The 19624-nt window shown below is 39.8% G+C and overlaps 1 protein-coding gene across 1 annotated transcript; it reads right to left on the bottom strand.

Moving 5' to 3' along the window:
* Positions 1 to 416: 416 nt before the first annotated feature.
* LOC140257414 (galanin receptor type 1-like) lies at positions 417 to 16012 on the bottom strand. The gene is made up of 3 exons (XM_072346702.1): positions 14871 to 16012; positions 13180 to 13245; positions 417 to 1559 (listed from the first exon to the last, which is right to left on the bottom strand). Exons 1-3 carry the CDS (start codon positions 15576 to 15578, stop codon positions 1242 to 1244), a joined length of 1092 nt encoding a protein of 363 aa, XP_072202803.1. The 5' UTR covers positions 15579 to 16012; the 3' UTR covers positions 417 to 1241.
* Positions 16013 to 19624: the final 3612 nt, after the last annotated feature.

Below are 19624 nucleotides of genomic sequence, written 5' to 3'. Positions count from 1 at the left end.
AACATCAGCTTCTGACAGGAGATCCGCAGTCAAAACAACCTGGCAACAATCATAATGCATCCGCTTGGTTTCTATCAGTAGCCAAGTGGCACTGGTGATAACTTAGAGCAGGTTCTGGTAGGCGGACTTGCAGCTGAGGTGTGAAATGTACCCATTAATATGTGAATGTTTGGTGCATGAAGTATATCTCACAGAAGTTAGGCGTTTAGGTTTTGAAGGCAGTCACAAAAGACGCTGAGGGTGTTTGAGACCATATTTGGGAATTGTTGTTATGGTTCCTAGTTAAACTTCGAATTAAACTTCTATAATGCACTTTTAAAAGCTCCTTAACAGTCTGTGAATGCAGAATAACAGTGAGTCTTGTGCTGGGTCAGTCAGGACTGAAGCACTCAGCAATGACATCAGACCACACGGTGACATGGTAACAGCCTTTGGGCCGTATGCTTCTTAAATCTGAAGTAACACACACTTTGTATATTCACAAATCATAACTTTAAACTTAAACATTCAATCAAAAGAAGGCATTTTAGCATTTGCATAAGAACGTGTCCAGTAAAAAGCTTTGGGTAGATATGCTCAGAGAACACCACATGCACCAGTAAAGCCTTGTGTAAATATCACTTTCAAACAAGAACAGTTCTTTTAAGCATATTTTGAGAAATCTCAGTTATTAGGTAGGCAGTTATTAGAGATAGTCATCAGCTGAAGTAATGACATCCAGGAGTATGCAGGCATTGAGACCCAGGGGAATGCAAGCCTCTACAGAGCCATCAAACGCAGACATCTGCATCAATGAGACCTCACGTTATACTACATGGTAAGTAAATGCTATGGCAAAGACTTCCAGGAGATTTAGAGATTCCATCACAGCTGAAAACATACATAGCTCACATATGGTAAAATGGTTGCTTAAGAAACAGACGTATCCACTGATGTTTTAGCTAGATTACTGAACTGCTTCTCAGTGCCCTCAATAAAAGTCATGTCACTCACAATTCACACCCCAGTAACAGTCCATGCACAGAATTGTTCACTTGCTCATTTCATGTCTATCTGTAATTATACCTTCTGCTTAAACACATCCTCTATGGGCATAACTACAACTGTTTCCTCTTAGGGGCACCACAAGGGCATTCGGACACTTCTGATGGTGCCTAGCAGCAAGGCACCTAAAATGTCCTTGTACAGCAGTTCTGCCAGACACGATTTCTCTCCTCCTGAAAGGTATTTCTGAGCCCTGCTTACACGTTAGTGGTTGAGTGTGTGGTAGAGAAGTTCTCCATGCGTATTCTGACCAGCTTCTCAGTGGGGACTGGCTGCAGGAAGCACTTGCAGTTGAAGGCCTGCTGACAGGCCTTGCGGAAGTTCTCTGAGAGGAAAGCGTAAATGATGGGGTTGATGCAGGAGTTCCCATAGGCCAAGCAATGGGAGATGATGCGGAAGGTGAAGGAGATGTTGTTGAGGGGAAAGTGCCCGAACTCTGCCCACATTGTGATGATGTGGTGCGGCAGCCAGGAGAGCAGGAACACAGCAACCACCAGAAGCACTGTCTGTGCTGTCTGAAAAAGATGAGATCAGGTGTTAAATGGTCACAGTGCTCTAATCTGTCGGCTAACCCCCAAAAGGAGATCCCTATCAATGTAGGTAAAGTCCCTTGTCCTCTGAATGTTGCTGTAAAACTTACTCTGAGGGGACCTGCAGGATGCATGACAAGAAATAACAGCATTTATCGAAAAGATTTTTCCTTTCTAGAACAAAAACTGCTTGGCCCAGTATAGTTAAAAGGCTGTTTGACATTTCAATTACTTCTGAAGATAAAAAAAATGTACAAAAAGAAGTTGTTGAAGATGATTTATTGACTAGGTTACTAGTAGAAGCAAACTAGAACTGCCGGTAGCTTCCTTCCTGCAGTAGGGGTTCTACGTGGTCAGGACCACCTTCTCAAGTTTAAGCAGCCTCAGAGTGTTGCTTTTATCTCACTATCTACATGTAGCGCAGACAGGGAATACATGAGCAAAGCTCAGAGGTTACTGACTTGGGGCCCCAGTGAGCCCTTCCTACTGCTTTTGCAGAGCTACTTCCACCTCTTTTCAGGAATACTAATGGTATCAGAAGGTGAGGTTTTTTGTTTGTTTTGTTTTTCTTTAACCTATTCAATCTGTCCTTGGAAAATTGTAATGGAAGTAATCAGGTAACATTTTTTTCCCCTCCTCTGTAGTGGTTCTCAGCAAAATGTGTGCTTTAGAGGGTGTCACTTCTATTTTGCCACTTGGATAAATGTAACAGTTTGTGGATATGCAGGTATCATCTTTCTTCTAAGGAAAATGTGAGTTGTTTTATAAGTAGCAGGGGAAAAAAACAACAGAGAAAGAAAAAGAAAAATGAGAACTTAGGTTTCATTTCAGCTTAAGGTTTACAGCCTTGGTAGACAAGGTCAGTGCTTCGATCAGTAACTCCCTTCCATAATTTCAAGCAAACAGCAAGCAATTACTTCCCTAGAAGAGAGATAATTTCCTAGTGAACAAAAAAACTCATTTAATCACTGGTTGTAGAGACAGTATCTAGCAGCTGTTTGCTGGAGAAACACCTGCAGGTTTCCAAATGTCATTTTAAATTACTGTAGCACTCTGTCACCTTACCTGTTATGCTAGAATGTATAAACAGAGGTTATAAGCAGTCAGAGTTAAATTTATCCAACAACAAAGCAACTAAGCTTTTCTAGGAGAAAGCAAATTTATCCCTGTCTTGCAATATGTCAAATAAAAAAGGCTGCTGAAAATCCTCTGTATGTGCTCCAACTTTTTGTCAGCACTCCGCAGTTGGTTTGACTTGTCAAAATAAGCAGATCACCTTGGCAGTATTTCAGTGGTGGCTAAAGTGGTTGTGTAGAGTTGAGCTAAGGAAGAAGATTTTTGGATTCCCATTAAAATAGGAAAATGTTTAGAGAATCATTTACTCCTCCCTTGGTACTCTTTGTGTTTCTGGTGACTGCAGACTGCAGTTTGTTTTCCTGAGTCTTCGTGCTTAGTGCTGTATAAAGGGTAATATGAGGAAAACAAGGGGATTAAATGAGCAACAGAACTAATGAAGCTGGATTTCCAAAGGGATTGGTTATGTCTTTGAGGATTTCTCTGGTGCCTTAAAAGACAGTTTAATTCTCAGAGCATTTGCAGTGTTTCCCTTGTCAGTGGTGCTTAAAAATTCACTCATCTGGAGTTTACTTCAGTGAGGGGCTTTTTCTTTCTTCCTGTATCAGTAAATTAGGTATAGTGTTCATGAATGTATATTGGCTGACAGGAGGCTTCTGTATTGCAGACTAACTATGAAGACGATGACAGCAATGGAGGAAATGCAACAGCATGCTCCAGGGAAGAGCAGGGTGGCATTTCTTCACCAAAGAGAGTAAGTGAGGTGCTTAGGTATTGTTGTGTAAAGTCAGTGGTCCAAAAGCGTGACATCAATTCCATACATAAGAACTTAAGGGAGTCACTACTAAAATTTATAAACTACTAAAATTTATAAACAAGTGTCAGATGTTTATAAACCAGCTTTTTGCAATGGGTTGAGTGTATGGGGCAAAATTTCAGGAAATCCACTTGTCTTCCAGATTCTTCTGTTTTGCTTTAGTAACAGCCCCGTGACGCTCTCGAGTTTCAAAATCTTTCGGGGTTGACCCCATTTTTAAAACCCAAACAAACAAAAACAAACCATGCATTTCTCAGAAACTGTTATGCTGATGTGTTCAGGTACCGTTTCTTTATTAAATCTATTGCTAGAACTTAGTCTAGTCAAATGGAGTTAGTTCAGGACTTTTATATTGTGCTGACCTTTGTAAAATCTGCACTAAAACCTGGAGAACATGTGGCTGTGCTACAATTATAATTACTGCTTATAACATAGATTCTTTCTGGTTTTATATGTGAATGAATCATGCTAATATGTTTAAATTCTGATTTTTCTAACAGTAATAAAGCGGGTGAAGCCTAAAGGTGCTTTCTTGGGAACTGTTTTTATCTCCTGTTTGTTTAACCCTGCAGAAAAGTCAACTGCATGATGAGATGTGGGTGTGTTGTCTGTATTGGACACGCAATATCTTGGTTGCATTTACATAGGGACTGCAGCAGTGATCTCCTGCAATAAAAAACAGGTGATCATTGAAACAGAAAAATGTGTATGGATGAGAGATGACAGTGCTACCTTCACTTGTTCTTAACTGCATTAATGAGCCACTTAAATCTGTTAAACTCTGGGAAGATACTATTTCATCAGCTCAAGATTTTTGTGTGGATCAGAGAAAATAAATTTAAAAAATACAGGGAGATTTAAGTAAAATAAATGCATCAAGTAGGTTTGTATTCATTATGAAAGGCCTTTAGGTTCATTTTAGCCCTAGCATATTTCAGGTGTTTCCTTATTTCACATACCAGAATGCTGTCTGACATGTAGGGTGACAAAGCGTATTCCCATGTGAATGAGCAACCTCTGCTTGAAAACTCTTAAAAATGGCCACATGGGGAGCCAGAAGCTGTCCTTAATAAGGTACTGGTGTGATTGAAAGTTACTGGAACTGAAAGACACAGAAGAAGCGCTCTTGTTGGGTCTAGCTTGCCTACTGTGGTATGATGGGTGCTAATGAAATTATTAATGACATGAAGCATTTTAACTCTCACCAGCAATAATGGTGCTACTTTTTCTACCCTGTCTCAGTGATAAGTAGCTTAGGCTTGTTACCAAGACAACCTTTGATAGCATCCCTCTGCTTGAATTAGGAGGCTACAGGCACTGAAAAATTCTTTTGAATAGGGGCTATTGATCTAGAATATTTTTTCTTCTTACTGTGAAATGACAAACCATGCACTCAGCATCGGGCTAGTTATTAAAAATGAACCTGCAGTTGCTATATATTAGCACAAAGCTGTTTCTGAGATCCAACTATTAGGAATTTTGCAGATGTAGACACAGACAATAGTAGAGCCATGATATACATAATTAATGACTGAAGGAATACATTTTGGAAATTAAATTTTCATCTTTTTTTCTTTCTTTTTTAAGTTAGGGGATATGTGTTTAAGAGAGGGAACTGAAACAATCTGTTGTTTTACTTTTAACATGACAGTAGTTACAACTAGCATTAATACAGATTGTGAACAGCTGCAGAAGACTGATCCAAATAACTTCTGTACTGTTTGAGTTCATTCAGTGAGTTGAGATAATTCGCACTGTTAATGGATTACTGCTGGTCTAGCTGTGCCCGTGTCAACCATACGGATCATTTCTTAGGTTTCATTGGTCCATATTAGGCACAGTGCACAGTGGCCAGTACTGGATTATTTAACTGTTGCTTAGTAATATTTCACACTCACTTTCAATCAGCTCGCAGTCCATTAGGAGCTGAAGTACAAAGGAAGCATTAAAGCTATATGGAAGATCAATGGTAGGCTGGGAAGTAGGGACCAGGGGGGATCATAAATATATTTGTTAAATAAACAAATATTTTTCTTGGGTGTTCCATCTCCCCTTATTCTTCTGCTGTTCTTATAGGTGATCTTTAAGGTCCCTTTCAACCCAATTGACTTCTGATTTGAACCTCATTAATAGCTTTCCTGCTTTTCTTTGTTTTCCCTCTGATTATTTTTTTCTTCAGCCCTGAACAAGCTGTGTCTTGCTTTTAGTTGTCCTCTGCCCTTCAAAAAGCATTAGGAAACATGCTTAAAGACCTTTTTTGAGGGAGATGCCTCATTCTGCAGGGTGATGAAGTCGTTAGCATTTAACTGTGGCTTTGGAGCTGTTATTCATGATGAAATCATGATGAAGATGCTTCAACTTGTCAAGGGCAAAATTAAGATTGCACTGTAATGAATCAAATGTTTCAAGTGTTCCATGTGCTTATCTATAATTTATGTAACTACCTGATGCATGAGATTAATAAACCACATTGAGATTAAAATATGCAGTGGATAGAGCAGTCTAAAGGCAGAGACTTTGGAGATAGAGCCTGTCACTTTCCTGATCTAATTTAGCCAGATTTTTTCAGAGCTGATCAGCCTATTCATTTGTATTATGTACCTCAGCCAAACAGAAATGGGAAAGAACATTCAACGAGGCTTTCATTGAACAGTACATTCTCTCTTGCAGGAAAACTGAGCATTGTTAGTGGGACTGCTGCTGTTTTCAGGGTATGATGGAGATTTTTTTCTCCCCATTCCATGGTTCTGAAGGAAGAAGCACAAAGAAACCCATACCTGTTTTTCTGCACCTTCTCATTAACAACAACTGACTCATTCTTTTTTTTCTTTCTTTTTCTTTTTCTTTTTCCTTTTTTTCTTACTGCTGTGTGGGAGGACAGTGTATATAATGAACTTGTTCCATACTTGGGGTCTTCTTTCCCCTCACTCACCAAAACTAGTTTCATTTAATGATGCACTGCTGTGAAACCAAAGGCAGCTTTATGTTAGCCAGGGCTTCTCACCATGCCATAATTCCTCAGCCTCTGTATGGAGGCCAGTGCTTTTCTCTTGACTTCTAATACAAAGTTATATGTTATCTGATTGATTCTTTTCTCCTGTTATGCTGCCTCTAACTCACATCGCATTTTCCCTAATGTTTTAGAGACAGTTGGTACAAGTTTTGATCACCTCATGTTTGATTTGGGTAAGCTAGGAAGTGTCAGCTTTGTCCATATGTTGTAGTTCTACTGTGGTGGGTAGTTCTACTGTGGGCTGCAAAAGGTAGTGATCCACAGTGCTCCAAGCTTTTGCTTTTAGACTGTGCACTGTGTCAGTGCCCAGAAAGGTTATGTGGCTCAGCACAGTCCACTACTGTACTGCTGGAGAATTCACCCTCAACTCCAGCATACTCTGTTTTCTGAAGACAAAACTAACTCAGACATTTCTTTGCTCAGAGTCCAGTCCCTCTTTAAGCCAATGTGCAGAAGTGAAAACTGTCAAGTTTTTTCTTCTCCTCATGTCAGGTTCTTTTTTTCTGTGTTCACAAATCTGAATCCCACTGGTGCATTTGTAAGCCCTAATTTCCATGAAGTTCAAACACCAGGAAGGTCCCAAAACACAGCCTGAACTACAGAAATGTGCTTATGGCTTACTGATAAGCACATAATGTTTCAAAACAGATGTTTCAAAAAAGTCTGTATCTGTTCTTAACCAGCTTTAATGTTGGTTAACTGCCCTCTGGTCTTTCTTTTATTACACTCTGGTGTAACTGATTCAAATTAGTCTAAAACTGCACCGCTCTGGAAATTGTTTTGTTTTGTTTTTTTCTTTATTTAGTATTGTTCTGTTCATTGTTTCCTGCAATCAGAAATGGCAGTTAGCTATCATGAAGAAGAGGATGGATTGAAATGAACTTTGATTTGTAATCAGTCCATCTTGGTTGTTTGCATAGCAAGGTGGGAGGTGAACTCTTCATTTCCCCTAGAAGCTTGATCACTCTGCTCTTACTGCTCTCCTGCACATCTCTGATTCTGTGATTTTGCTGCTGATTTCCTCTGATGCTCTTAATACTGGCTCACTTTGTATTCATAAATGCTTATGAGCATTATGGTACTCTATTATCTACTAATTGGCAATGCAATTCTCTATTTATGCTACTATGGGTTCTTCTTAGGAAGACAACTTGTAGGATTTCACTTCTGAATAGTGTTTTTTTGCTGTTATTGGGTCCATACCAAGATCTCCCATGCTACTTTGGTGTACTTAGAGTTGGTTGTGCTTAAACCTCAAACATACTCATTAAGAGTAAATGAAAACTCTGGCTGTGTGAACAGTAGTCACATAAAGAATTCAGCATACAAGAAAGCAGTTCTTGACCAAAATTTCCATCTACCTTGAAGAATTTATGAATGTTTTACCTCAGTCTGTGATTTGACCTTCAAAAAGAAGAGCTCCAGGGAATGTCCCAAATCAGCTCTGTGTATTTGTGTTTACGTAGCTCTGGGAGCAATGAAGTTTATATGTGGGTAAATGTAGGATTAGAAATACACAAGCTGAGGTAGAAAAAAAATCTTAGCTTCACAAAGGAAGTTGTGCTTTAAGTTGACTAATATAATTCTGGAGCAAGACCTTTGGTTTGTATTCTTTGTAAACACATTAGCTTAGTTCTCAAATAGTGGTAAGAAGAGGGTGAAAATTTTAGGAATTACTAGGAAAAGAATATAGGACAAACAAGGAAACGTATCCCCACCTTTTCACCTTCCTGTTGTAGCTAACAGAAAAAAATAGAGAAGAACTATACTAATTTTTTAGATTCAGGTGTTTCAATTGTTAATTAGAGCCTTTGACCACTGTTACCTCTGAAAATTCCACACCTCTTCCTTCTTTATAAGGGTGCTTTCAAGATAGCTGTGAAATTCACAACCCTAACACCCTATTTTTTAAAAAAAATCAGGTTGTTCAGTTTGTTTGTTCTTTAAAGATGTACAGGACAAAACCAAGTAAACATTTAGGAACCCTGGTGTGCTTCAGAGGCCAGTAAAGCACCACAGGGCCAGTTAATGATCAGAATAAACCTCGCTTTGCATTAATTTCCTTTATTAAAACATTTGGTTTATTGCAAATGTATGTTCAGAGTTCCTAGGGCTGGGCTATTAGAAAACACTTTTTCAGCTCTGTTAGGTGGGGTGTTGTTAGCTTTCCTCGGAGATAAATTGTAGATTTACTATGCAAAATGCACAACAAAGTAGCAGATCTGAAATATATTTTGTGATTGAGAAGTGCACAAGATTTCTTAGCACATAGTCTTGCTGGCCTGCCTCAGTTAATGATGTGAGGGTAGGAATGGGCAGGTGGGTGGACTGTCTGAGCTCTCTCATAAACTGAGCTCACTCAGACCAAACATACTTGTAATTTTTAAAGTCATGTATCTAAACATTTCCCACTAGTATGTTGGCCTTAGAAAACAGGGTCTTCTGTCCTTCTAACTCCTACATATCCTCAAATAATGTAAACTTTTAGTACAATACTGTGGCAAATGGGACAGTGGTAGAAAGATAATTGAAAAGATTTTTAATGTTAGAAAGATAATTGAAAAGAAAGAAAAATGACTTTGAATGCAAGGTACAGAATGAAATCTACTGGAGCTCCAGGTACATCTTGTAGTGATTTTATCTGGGAGATATGGTACTGCTGAAATGAAGCTTGGCATTCAGAGAAGAGGCTTCATAAGCTAGTTTCCAAAGGAACTTTTTGACAAGGATCCCTTGATGAGAACTTAGGCAGCAATGCTGTCCTATTTCAGGTGTGTATGTCAGAGCTTCCTTTACTTGAGCAGGTAGCTAAAAAACAATCATTTTAACTGAGTTTTTTTCTTTTACTCAGCTGTCTGACAGTATGTATGCCTGCCTGTGCAGCTCTGCTCCATCTCTAGGCAGCTGGTGCTTTTCTGCTGGGTGTGTTGGTAGCACACTCTGAGAGCACTGCAGCTGGGGCAGGCACAGGAAAATCATGCTGTGCCTTAAAACTGCAGAAAAAGTTGATGGAAGACACAAGCAAAAGACTTCTTATAATAAAGAATTTCTTGTGTATTGTATTTAGTTGTTTTTGTTTTATTTTAATTGAAGTTACAGTATGTTCTTTAAAAGATGAGGTTGATGTGCAGTACCAATTATCTGGATTGTGTGCTATAATCCACATGCTCAGATGGAATTAAATACAGTTTTATGTTGCTTACTATGTCGCAGATTGGCAACTAAGAAAGTCAGGTATATACTACTACAACACTGGAATTGTTCACTTGGCCATGTGATCATTATTGTTTTAGAAATTACCCTAGGTTTGCATCTAGCAGTCTCTATCTCATGTGTTCCGTAAATACTGGCCTTATCTTTCATGTGTTGATTTGTGATTCAGAGGATGTATCTACAGCATATCAAATGGGCTCCTTTCTTACCATACAAGTGGCTTAAATTTGATTTATTCCTATTGTGCTTCCCTACTGCATTCATCAGTTTCTCTATTCAGTGGCTCACATTGTGTGAATTAGGATGATGTCTTTTCTGTACGTTACCAATGTTATATTATTATTTGGAGTTGGATAGGATAAAAATTGGAACCCACTAAAGCTCCAATGAGGTTACCAAATGCTTTAGATCCAGAAACAAGAAGCTTAAAAATAAAAAATCTTATCCAATCATAAGGCTTTTTGTTTGTTTTCAAAGGACCCTATAATGTACTATAATAGAAATGTGCTTTCAGATAGCCTCTCAAATGCTGCCCATGAGAAGTCCCTTCCCTAAACTCTATGGCATACAGTTTATTTCTAAACTGTGTTTTATTTGATTCAAGAGTCCATACAGCACAAAGAAAGTTTCTGGAATTCTTAATGGCAAACCCATGGGAGCTCATGGCAGAACGTTTTACCTCTATTGGTAATGCAGATGACATTTCACTAGAAATTCTTGTTCAACAAGGTTGAAAGTCTGCAATTTAATTTTTTTTTTTTTTTTGTCTTGAGACATTTACCTGCTGTATTGGTTGCTAATATACAGATGGTAGCAAATGTACAGAAGGAATAAGAAAAGGAAAACTCACCAGTGGTGGTGCCTTGGCTGAAGAAGCTGGGGCAGTCCTCACTGGTGAGCAATCTCCAAGAGATGCTGCCTCAGTGGGAGCCAGCCCTTAAATGAGGTCTCAGAGGGGATGGAGTCGAGCTCCACCCCTTCCGGGAGCACAGCTACATCATTCTCACCTGTGCTCCCACAGCTGACCCCATACTTGCCTCAGCTGATTAATCAGAGGTTCAGGCTGTGATTACCAATCTCCCATACACCTGCATATACAGCATAGATGAAGGTAATGAAATACGTACAAATAGCCATTTCCAAATTCACTGCTTATCTGTTAAAAACAAACAAAAGCAACACAAACAAGCCACACAAGAAAACCCTTCTCTTATAGATGAGAGGAGGATAGCAGCTCAGTTGTCCTGTTTTCTTCAGTTTGTAGGAATGAAGTAAGAGATCCAGACTGAATTCTATTTTTTTAATATCAGTATGGAATTTGTTTTTCTGTCAGTGTGATCAAATTCATGCTACATTAACAGATAGGAATCAAGTAATTTTATCACCTCATGTTGTAAGATCTTGTTTTTATATTACACTTGGTTTCGATGGATCCAAGGTGGTAAGGGTCTATCCACTGAAATTACACGCATATGTCATAAAGCTAGATGTTTTGTATTGGCTAAATTAACTTTCCAAACATGGAAAAAGATTCACTTGTCAAAATTCTGAGCAAAATAAGCAAAAGCTGTTCATTTAATCTCTGATGAATTTTTTGAATTAACACCAAGTGCAACTACTTGTCCCTAATAGACTAATTAGATACATACGAAGGAAGCTAATTTAACAGAACTGACATGTACATATGAATTTCTTATTAGGCTCTAATGTGAAGTGTTCTTAGGAAGATCTGCTTTAAATGATTGATGCTCAGTATGTTTCAAGGATACTCTGAAAGCACACATGGGAATGGAGTGAGTCTGCAAACTGTGCAAGAAGGATGTCTGATGAAGTGCTAAGTCAGAACAAAAAAGTAGTTGCAGTAGGGATGCCAAAGATGCTGTTCAGCCTGCAAAAAAAGCTAGATGAAAAGCAGATTTCTCAACAGAAAATGCTGGAAGGAGACACATTTTGGAAGATAGTGTGTGTGTATTTGGAGTGGTCTGATTTTTTTCTTTTTTTTTTTAATCTTTGGATCAACAGTTTAACTTAACTAGGTCTAAGTGCCAGAATTAACAATAGCTTCTAGGCATTCCAGAACTATGGCCAGAAAAGTACTTAGTGGGAGGGAGGGAAAGTGCTGTATCACTGACTTGTTTGAGAAGGCAGTCAAAGGTATTTTTTAAGATTACTCCTCTCAGTTGTGTCTGATCAGGAAACAAACAGTTGGAGAAACTGTGGAGCTGTTTTCCTTCTAACTCTACAGGTCAAATGTGGAAACAATGCAAAAAGAGGCATTTGAAGAAAAGAGTGTCATTTAAGAAAAAACGATTTTATAACTTCAGTGCTTTGTAGGAAGGTGACACTAGTAGCATTCTCTTCAAATACGTGAAATAAGCTTGTATTGGGATGTAAATATACAGGCAAGGAAGGAACGGGGATGAAATTTAAACCATACAAATTGTTTAGGGATTTGTTGGAGATTTCTTACACCTAAAGCAACTGGGTAAACTTGTGGAGTCATGAGATCATTCTATGCAAAAGAACCACATTTTTACCACTTCATTTGCTGTTCTTGAAATAAAATCAACAACAGTTCTTCACTACCTTTTTCTGGCAAATCAAAGCATTCCCCAGTCATCTCCTGTGGCTGTGACATCTGCTTGGTGGCATGCTCACTGATCATTTGGGTTGTATGACTGCTGTGCCGCAGGCAGAAACAGTGACCTGATTGTCCTACCAGCACCTAGTGATAGTGCCTCATTACAATTTGCCTTTGACCAGGCAGATAACCTACAGTTTTGCTTACCACTGCACACACAATGATTTTAACATTTCTGACTGAAATAGAGTTTTTTCCTTTTTATATCCTGTGAATCTCATGTTGCATCACTGCTGTTAGTGAGTTTTGTTATCTGATATCTTTTATTAATTATGGCTTATCCACTCAAAGATCCTTAGCGAGAAAATTCCATCTTTAGGATTTTCCTTGGTAAATTCTTACAATTCTGCATATTTCATACAGCTTGATAACCCCGATGTTTGCCTCACAAAAGGGTCAAAGTGCCAACCAAGGTCTAAATCAACCACATACTAGATGTAAATGTTAAAGAACTGCAGTGCAAACAGCTGCAAAGCTGAAGTGCTTCTTTTTCAGGGTCCTTTCCTTTTAGCTTATTGAAGTGTACTCAGATACTTAGTTCTTCTTATAGTCTATCTTTCTGCCTACAAGTGTAAAAATGCTGTATTTGTAGGACTTCTATTATTGCACAAAAGATCAAAAGACAGTCCAGCAGGCATGTATGTGGAGATCAATAGAGCAATTCGATAATGGCATCATTCTGTGCTATGTCTATAAAGATACAGCAAACTGTCAACATGAATCTGAACTTCAGCTGAAAGACGTGGATAACATTTGTAACTGGATGGAGCTTGAAAAGAATACCGGCTATTTTTAAAACACGACATACCCATTATATCAGTGTACAAATTAAATGGAAGATATTTACCTTCTTCTTTGATCTTTCTGACTTCTTAGAAATATTCTTTACTTTTGTGTGGAGATGATACAAGACCTTGAAAAAAAGGAACAATGAATTGAATAGCAAATCGAATGGTGTATATTAGTATTTGAACTTCTTGCACAGGCTCTAAAAATTAACAAAATTGCTCTAGAGTGACTTCAGAGTTGAATGTGATGCTTTCAGGCTTTAATTGTTAAGCACTCTCCAATTTTCTTTTCAAAGCTTGTTTCTTGAAGGTGAAAATGCTAAGCTTCCAGAAGATGTAGCTCAGCATTATGTAAGAACTGAACAGGCTGTGTGCTGAAATTGACTGGAATCTTGACACGGATTTGAAATTTTAGATTGTGCTTAAATCATCTACATTTACTCTCTAGGCTGTCCCATAAAAAGGACAGGCTGCCAGCACTGTACTCTGATATGAGTACATATGCACTCTGATATGCACTCCTGAGTGCAGCACTGACAAACGGAGCAGTCTCATGAGTTCCCCTTTTGGAGAAAGTCATAAGAAGCGTTAGAGCCCTGACAGGAAAATCTCAGTTAACAACATTTAGATGATTCTTTTTGCACCTGGTTATAACTCAACTGTGACCTGACAACATTTATATTTCAGCTTTTGGAGGTAAAAGGCTTGAGTTTTCTAAAGCACTTAATTAACAAAATAAAAATAAAGCCTCTGTTAAATGTGCCTTACTTTTCATTTGCTGCTGTGCTCACCAAGGGCAGTGATAGGAAAAGCAGCTGGAGTCACAGTGACAGAATGTATAAACTAGTGGTTTTTTCTTGTTTTGACAGGCAAGGGCTGAGAGGCAGATATCTTTAGCTTAAATCTAATAAGTACCTTCTCCTGTTCATAGCACCGATGATATTAAAGTAAATCAGTGCTGAAAGTATCATAACTTTTGATTAAACTGACATGAACTAAAATTCCAAGAAAATATTTTTTTGAGGGGAGCTGACCTGCCACTGACTGGAGGTAAGGAAATCCACCCCCTGGCAGTCACAAGCTGCTGCACAATAAAGCCACAGAAAAATTATCCTGGAAGTCTAGCACAACTCATAGGCTTACCATCTGTCTCAGGCATTCTAAAGATCAATCAGGGGAGATAAAAAGAGACTTGATCAGTAACAGTCCACAAGAAGAAAGAGATGCCTTGCTGAATAAGACTTGAATCCTAAAGTGTCTTTTTACAAGTCTTTGCAAGACACAAAGTCCAAACTTCGTGTCCAATAAAATAAAGAAATTACAGGAATTATTTTCTCTGATACTATTTCTGTAACTTTCTGCATAGTTGCTTTCTCTATGATTTTATTTTCTTCCTAGGAGCAATCGCTTTTTATTAATAGAGGACAAACTAAAAACTGCAGGGAACAGCAGAAGTTTTTAACAAATGCGGGTGTCAGCTGAGTGTGAGCTTGTAGCACTTCCTCACTTTGTACCTGAACAGAAATGTTCTTCAGTCCTCTTTGTGAGATGGTGATTTCTTTCTATTCTACAACATCCCTCATATCCCCCCAACACCAGAGAAGCATCCTGTCCTAATATAGAGTATAACTAAGTTGGATCTGTTGGATTTGTTGGCTGAGTAATTTGTGTGTGTGTGAATCCAAGCCACCAAAAGGCTAGAAATGATCCTTTTCAATGTTTGAATGCTACTCTCATCCCTCTTACCCACCTTGGCGTAGCAGCAGGTGATGAGCACCAGAGGCAGGAGGTATCCCACTAGCAGGATCATAACCTTGTACATCTGCTTGGCTGTTGAGCCCTCTGCCCAGTTCTCCCAGCAGAAGGAGCTGTTGGGTGCTTGTTGATGACCGCTCATAAGGGCCTGGTGCTGGGCCACAGGGATGGCAATAAGTAGAGACAGCAACCAGATGACACCCACACCGAGGGCAGCGTTGCGCTTGCTGCGGATGCCGGACGAACGCTTGGCGTGAACCACAGCGATGTATCTGTCCACAGACATGGCCACCAGAGTAAAGATGCTGACCAGCATTGTTGCCATGGCCAAGTAGTGAACCCACTTGCAAAAGAAGGCACCAAAGATCCACTCTGGCAGGGAGTAGATGGTGGCCTGGAAAGGGACGCAGAAGAGTAAAAAGGAAAAGTCTGCAATGCTCAAGTTCAGGATGAAGATGTTGGTGGCACTGCGTGATGGGCGTCCCCCAGGCCGGAGACGACCTAAAACAACCAACACCAGTGTGTTCCCCACCATTCCCAGGAGAAAAATGAAGCCGAAAAGCACCGGTACGATCACCACCTCAGGACCTCCCTTGGCAGTCCCTGACCAGCATGGTGGGCCTCCTGTTTCATTAGTCTCGAGGCTGCACTTGCTGGTGTTGGCCCCTAAAGAAAGCATAAAGCTGTCTTCCTCCTCCTCCATGGAGCTAGTCTTCTTGGAGACCAGGGAGCAGTTGCTGCAGCCCTGATTGCTGTGGGGAAGGTCTGCGTTTGTTAATGGTGGCCAGAGGCTGAATGCTTGGGTTTTCCAATGCTCTGTGCCTTTGCTTTGGGGAGCAATTTTCTTCAAATGATTATTCCAGATTCTGTGTCTTCCAGGAAGTAAGACAATGGGTTCTGAGGAACTGGTCTCATCTGGGAGGTTTGGTAGCTCCTGATGGAGAAGATCTTGTGACAGAGGATAAGTCTGTGCCAGGAAGGCTGAGGATGAAGCAATGGTAAAGCAGTGGCAGCCTGGTTTCCTCACGCTCCTCCTCTTCAGCTTCCCTCCCACGCCACTCCCTGGAGCTTTGCCTGTTGTACCTGCTTTCCACCTCTGCTTGGAGCTGCGGTAGCAAAAAAAGTGCTGTCCATGACCTGAGACTTTCAGAGAAAAAACCCTATCAATATCCTAGCTCAATATTATATGATATTAAACAGCAAAAGCAGGTTTTTATCCAAAGGGATAGATGAAGCAGCAGATGTTAAATGATTGTGTGTGCAATACTGTAAGGATCAACATTGGAACTGTCTACATGAAAAGAAAAAATCTAGTCTTTTTCTTTCTTTTAATCAACAAAATAGTGTTTGTTATTTGTTTCAGTCTTTAATATGCGCACATTAGAGCATGATGCAATTTGGATTATGGTGTTGTTAGCATAAAAGCCTGGAGGAGCCTTAGATTTATCATCTTGTTCCTGCCTCTTTCCAGTTCTTTCCAAATCCCTTTGTGCCTCAGTATTTCTGATTTTTGTTGATCCATCTGGGCTCAGCCCAACAGTACCAAGAGCACTTGGTCTCAGCAGCTGTGAGCAGCTGTAATATTCAATTCTTGGGAAGAGAAATTCATTAAGGATTAATGCTTTAGTCACAATGTTTTTGATACTTTCACATAGAAAAAGTATGAATGTTCTAGAAGCAATAAGCAGCTTGTTTTTCATAGTCTGTTTCCTTTTATTTCTGAAGAGATTCTGTGAACCCTACGGGCAGGAAGGAGGGAACAAAGTTCAGGCAAATAATAACAGTACTTGCACAGTGATTTGTGCTTGCACTGTAGCCCCTTGCATAGAAGCATAAGTGTTTCTGTTTTCAATGGTTCCGAGTTTAGGGACTAGATCCAAATGGACTCTCTCTAGCTCCTATGAATAAGGAGATTAGGGTGGAGGGAGTCCCTTCATTTTTGAAACAAATTGCAGAAATTGAGAGCTACTGTGACTTGTCTCTTGTTGAGAGGAAAGCTAATGTTGCCTTATTTAGCCTGCTCACATAATCTCCTTTAAAACCTGTTGCAAAGCCAGGCTCTGTATTCCTCCCACACCCACATGCTCCCGTGTTTTTGAGGCTGGTTATGCGGTGAGATGGAAGGCAGACAGTATGAGATGTTTGAATTGCAATGCAAGATGTATCTACCTTTGTTGCGTGCCAATGAGCGGGTCGCTGTGGCCAAACCAGCCACCTCCAGACAACGTCCTCTCTCTGCAACCAGTTTTGATTTCCACTTGCACCTCTCTGGGTCTTCACTCTGCCAGCTCTGCTTACCGAGGCATAGCAACTCAGACGCTGTTAAATATTACAGTCTCACGAATCTCCTGTTTAGCTGCTGGGATCTGCGCTCTCAGCTCGCAGACAGCTGTTTCAATGCACAGGTTTCAGGGAACCTCTAAACCCAGCGATATGCCGAAGATTTGAGTGCCATCTACCGGTATTTCACTTCCTTCACTGCTCGCAGTTACTGTGCCACTCTGTGCTCTTCCTCCTCTTCAAGCATTTTCTCCATCCAGACACTCAGCAGCTAACTTTATCTGCAGTTTTTGTTTGTCTAGTGAGCAGTCATACCAGAAGCTATTATTTAAGAAGAACCCACAGCAAGCAAAGTAAATGCATGCTTTTATTCTTATATAAGGTTTGAGCAGAATAATAAGCAATTATAACACAACTGGTTTCTCATACAAGGGGTTTGAGATAATAGGTGGAGGAATTTGCATATAACTTGCAGAACAAACACAGCTCCACAGATCAGTTAAGTGCAAAAGCTTCTGATTCCCTCATTCTGCTCTTTCTCAACTATTTTAAGTGGTCTGGTTTTGATGGTGGGATATTCCCTGTCCATGAGAATTCAAGGCCCAAAAGCTGTGGTAGGGAGCTGACCCTGCTTATACTTAAGCCACATCTATTAGTCTAGATAGATGGAAGAAATCAAGTAACTTTAATTGCTAGAGTACAAATAACCAGGGAAGATATAATATCTGACTTGCTGGCACCATCCACTTGGTGTGCGGTACTGTAAAATCTGAAGCACTTCTACTTGAAATCCAGAAAGCATGAAATCAGTGTGAACCAAGCTGTGCGAATTGGCTCTACAAATTCTGCTGTTCTTTAAAAAAATGTGGCAGATATCACTTAGATGAAGGCTGAAATGCAAGCCAGATGCAGCTGCCATTATATGAGTTGATTTTAGGGAAAATGAGAGCATTGGCCTCATGTGAAGAATCACTCAGTAAACAGGTATCAGAGGTCTTGTAGAAGAAAGACAACATTGGACCTTTCTTAACACATTAACGCTCCCATAGTTAGGAGAAAAGAGGGAGAAGTCAGCAATGGGAATGAGGGTGGGAGGAAAAAACAAAACAAAGCATTAGATGGCAATATTGAAATGGCAGCATTTTTAGCCTGTGTAGGTACAAACCAATTTGTCCATTTTCTGATTGCTAATGGGTGCTTCAGCTTCTAATTACGCTGACTACCAGGTTGCAAATCATTCTTACTGGTTTCATAATTGTGGCTCAGCTTTTTGAGACCTCTGCATTAGCTCTCTAATGCCCTTGATTTTTGAGTGAAAGGAGGCTGCTCAAGCCTTATATCATGCAGAAGTCTTACTGTCACGCTCCTCTCTCCGAAGAAAGTGGATTACATCTCAGACCCAGTTTCATTTAAAGGAAAACAAATAGGCATCCAGCTTCAAAAGTCCAGTTCATAGCCCAGAGTTTAGCATCTGTCTTCATATACTGTGCTCTTCAGAAAGGTGACTGGGGCCAAAAAGTATGCTAGGCTGAGTGATGAGCCATTTAGGTGTAGCTCCTAGGAAACAGGCAGTGGTAAGTCTGAAGAACCTGCCCTTGATCTGTAGCAGTCCACTCTTTGCTTGTGATCTCAAGCCTGGTTGTACCCTGGTGAGAGAAGGTGCAGTGTCCATTCCGCTTTAAGAATGACATTGAGACAGGCAGCAGGTTCTGGTTCACTGGCCCAGAAAAATGAGAGTCCATATTCAATTCCTTTTTAACCCTGCATAATCCTTTCATGAAAGAACTGAAACATCCCCTAGATGCGTATCTCACTCAGACTGTGAAAATGTCAATAATAGTGTGATAGGGGAAGACAGAAACATGAAAACTTTAAAACTGTTACTGTAGTTTGTCATAGTGTGTGAAATAAACTGGAACCTTGGGGGTAATGAAGAGTCATTCTTTCTCACTTTTTAATCTTGGATAGCTGGACAGGAGTTTGGTCAGTAATTGCCTGGCTGTCACAAAGCTGCATTTGTTCATGAAGGAGAGCCTTCAGCACACAGAAAGGATTTTGTCAAAGAGCTAGATGAAATGGTACTCTGCTGCACTTAGGCAAATAAAGTCACAGTTATGATGATGAATCTTGCTTGCTTCTGAGGAATATCAACTAGATCCAAGCATGTTATTGAGCTGTAAAACTCTTCTAGTAAAAAGGATTTAAAGCAATCAAGAAGATAGCTCTTTCATTTTAACTGATGACAGTTTCCAGCACATCTGTTCTGGGCCCTGTGATGTTGCCATTAAGACAGTACAACTAAGACTTACAACAAATTGAGGTTTATTGATTTTTATCTGTTAGTTGGGTTTGTATTATTCTTCTCTTTAATAAGATTTAATCACAGCACTGTTTGAATAGGCTTATTGGCTGGCCGTTTGGGTGTACTTTGTGTTACTTGCACATCAGCTGAATTTTGAGCTTGTGGAA

This window comes from Excalfactoria chinensis, chromosome 11, assembly GCF_039878825.1.
Source record: "Excalfactoria chinensis isolate bCotChi1 chromosome 11, bCotChi1.hap2, whole genome shotgun sequence".
Classification (NCBI taxonomy): domain Eukaryota; kingdom Metazoa; phylum Chordata; class Aves; order Galliformes; family Phasianidae; genus Excalfactoria; species Excalfactoria chinensis.
Note: the sequence above shows the minus strand (reverse complement) of the source record. Positions and strands in the feature narration are given on the sequence as shown.

Bases quoted from the DNA above. Each gene is read 5' to 3' on its own strand.
- LOC140257414 (XM_072346702.1), bottom strand. From the start codon at position 15,578: ATGGAGGAGGAGGAAGACAGCTTTATGCTTTCTTTAGGGGCCAACACC. The intron at 13,246-14,870 runs GTGGGTAAGAGG...CTTTTTTTCAAG, and splicing joins TCACCTGCTGCTACGCCAAG to GTCTTGTATCATCTCCACAC. The intron at 1,560-13,179 runs GTAAATATCTTC...CATCTTTTTCAG, and splicing joins CAGAAAGATCAAAGAAGAAG to ACAGCACAGACAGTGCTTCT.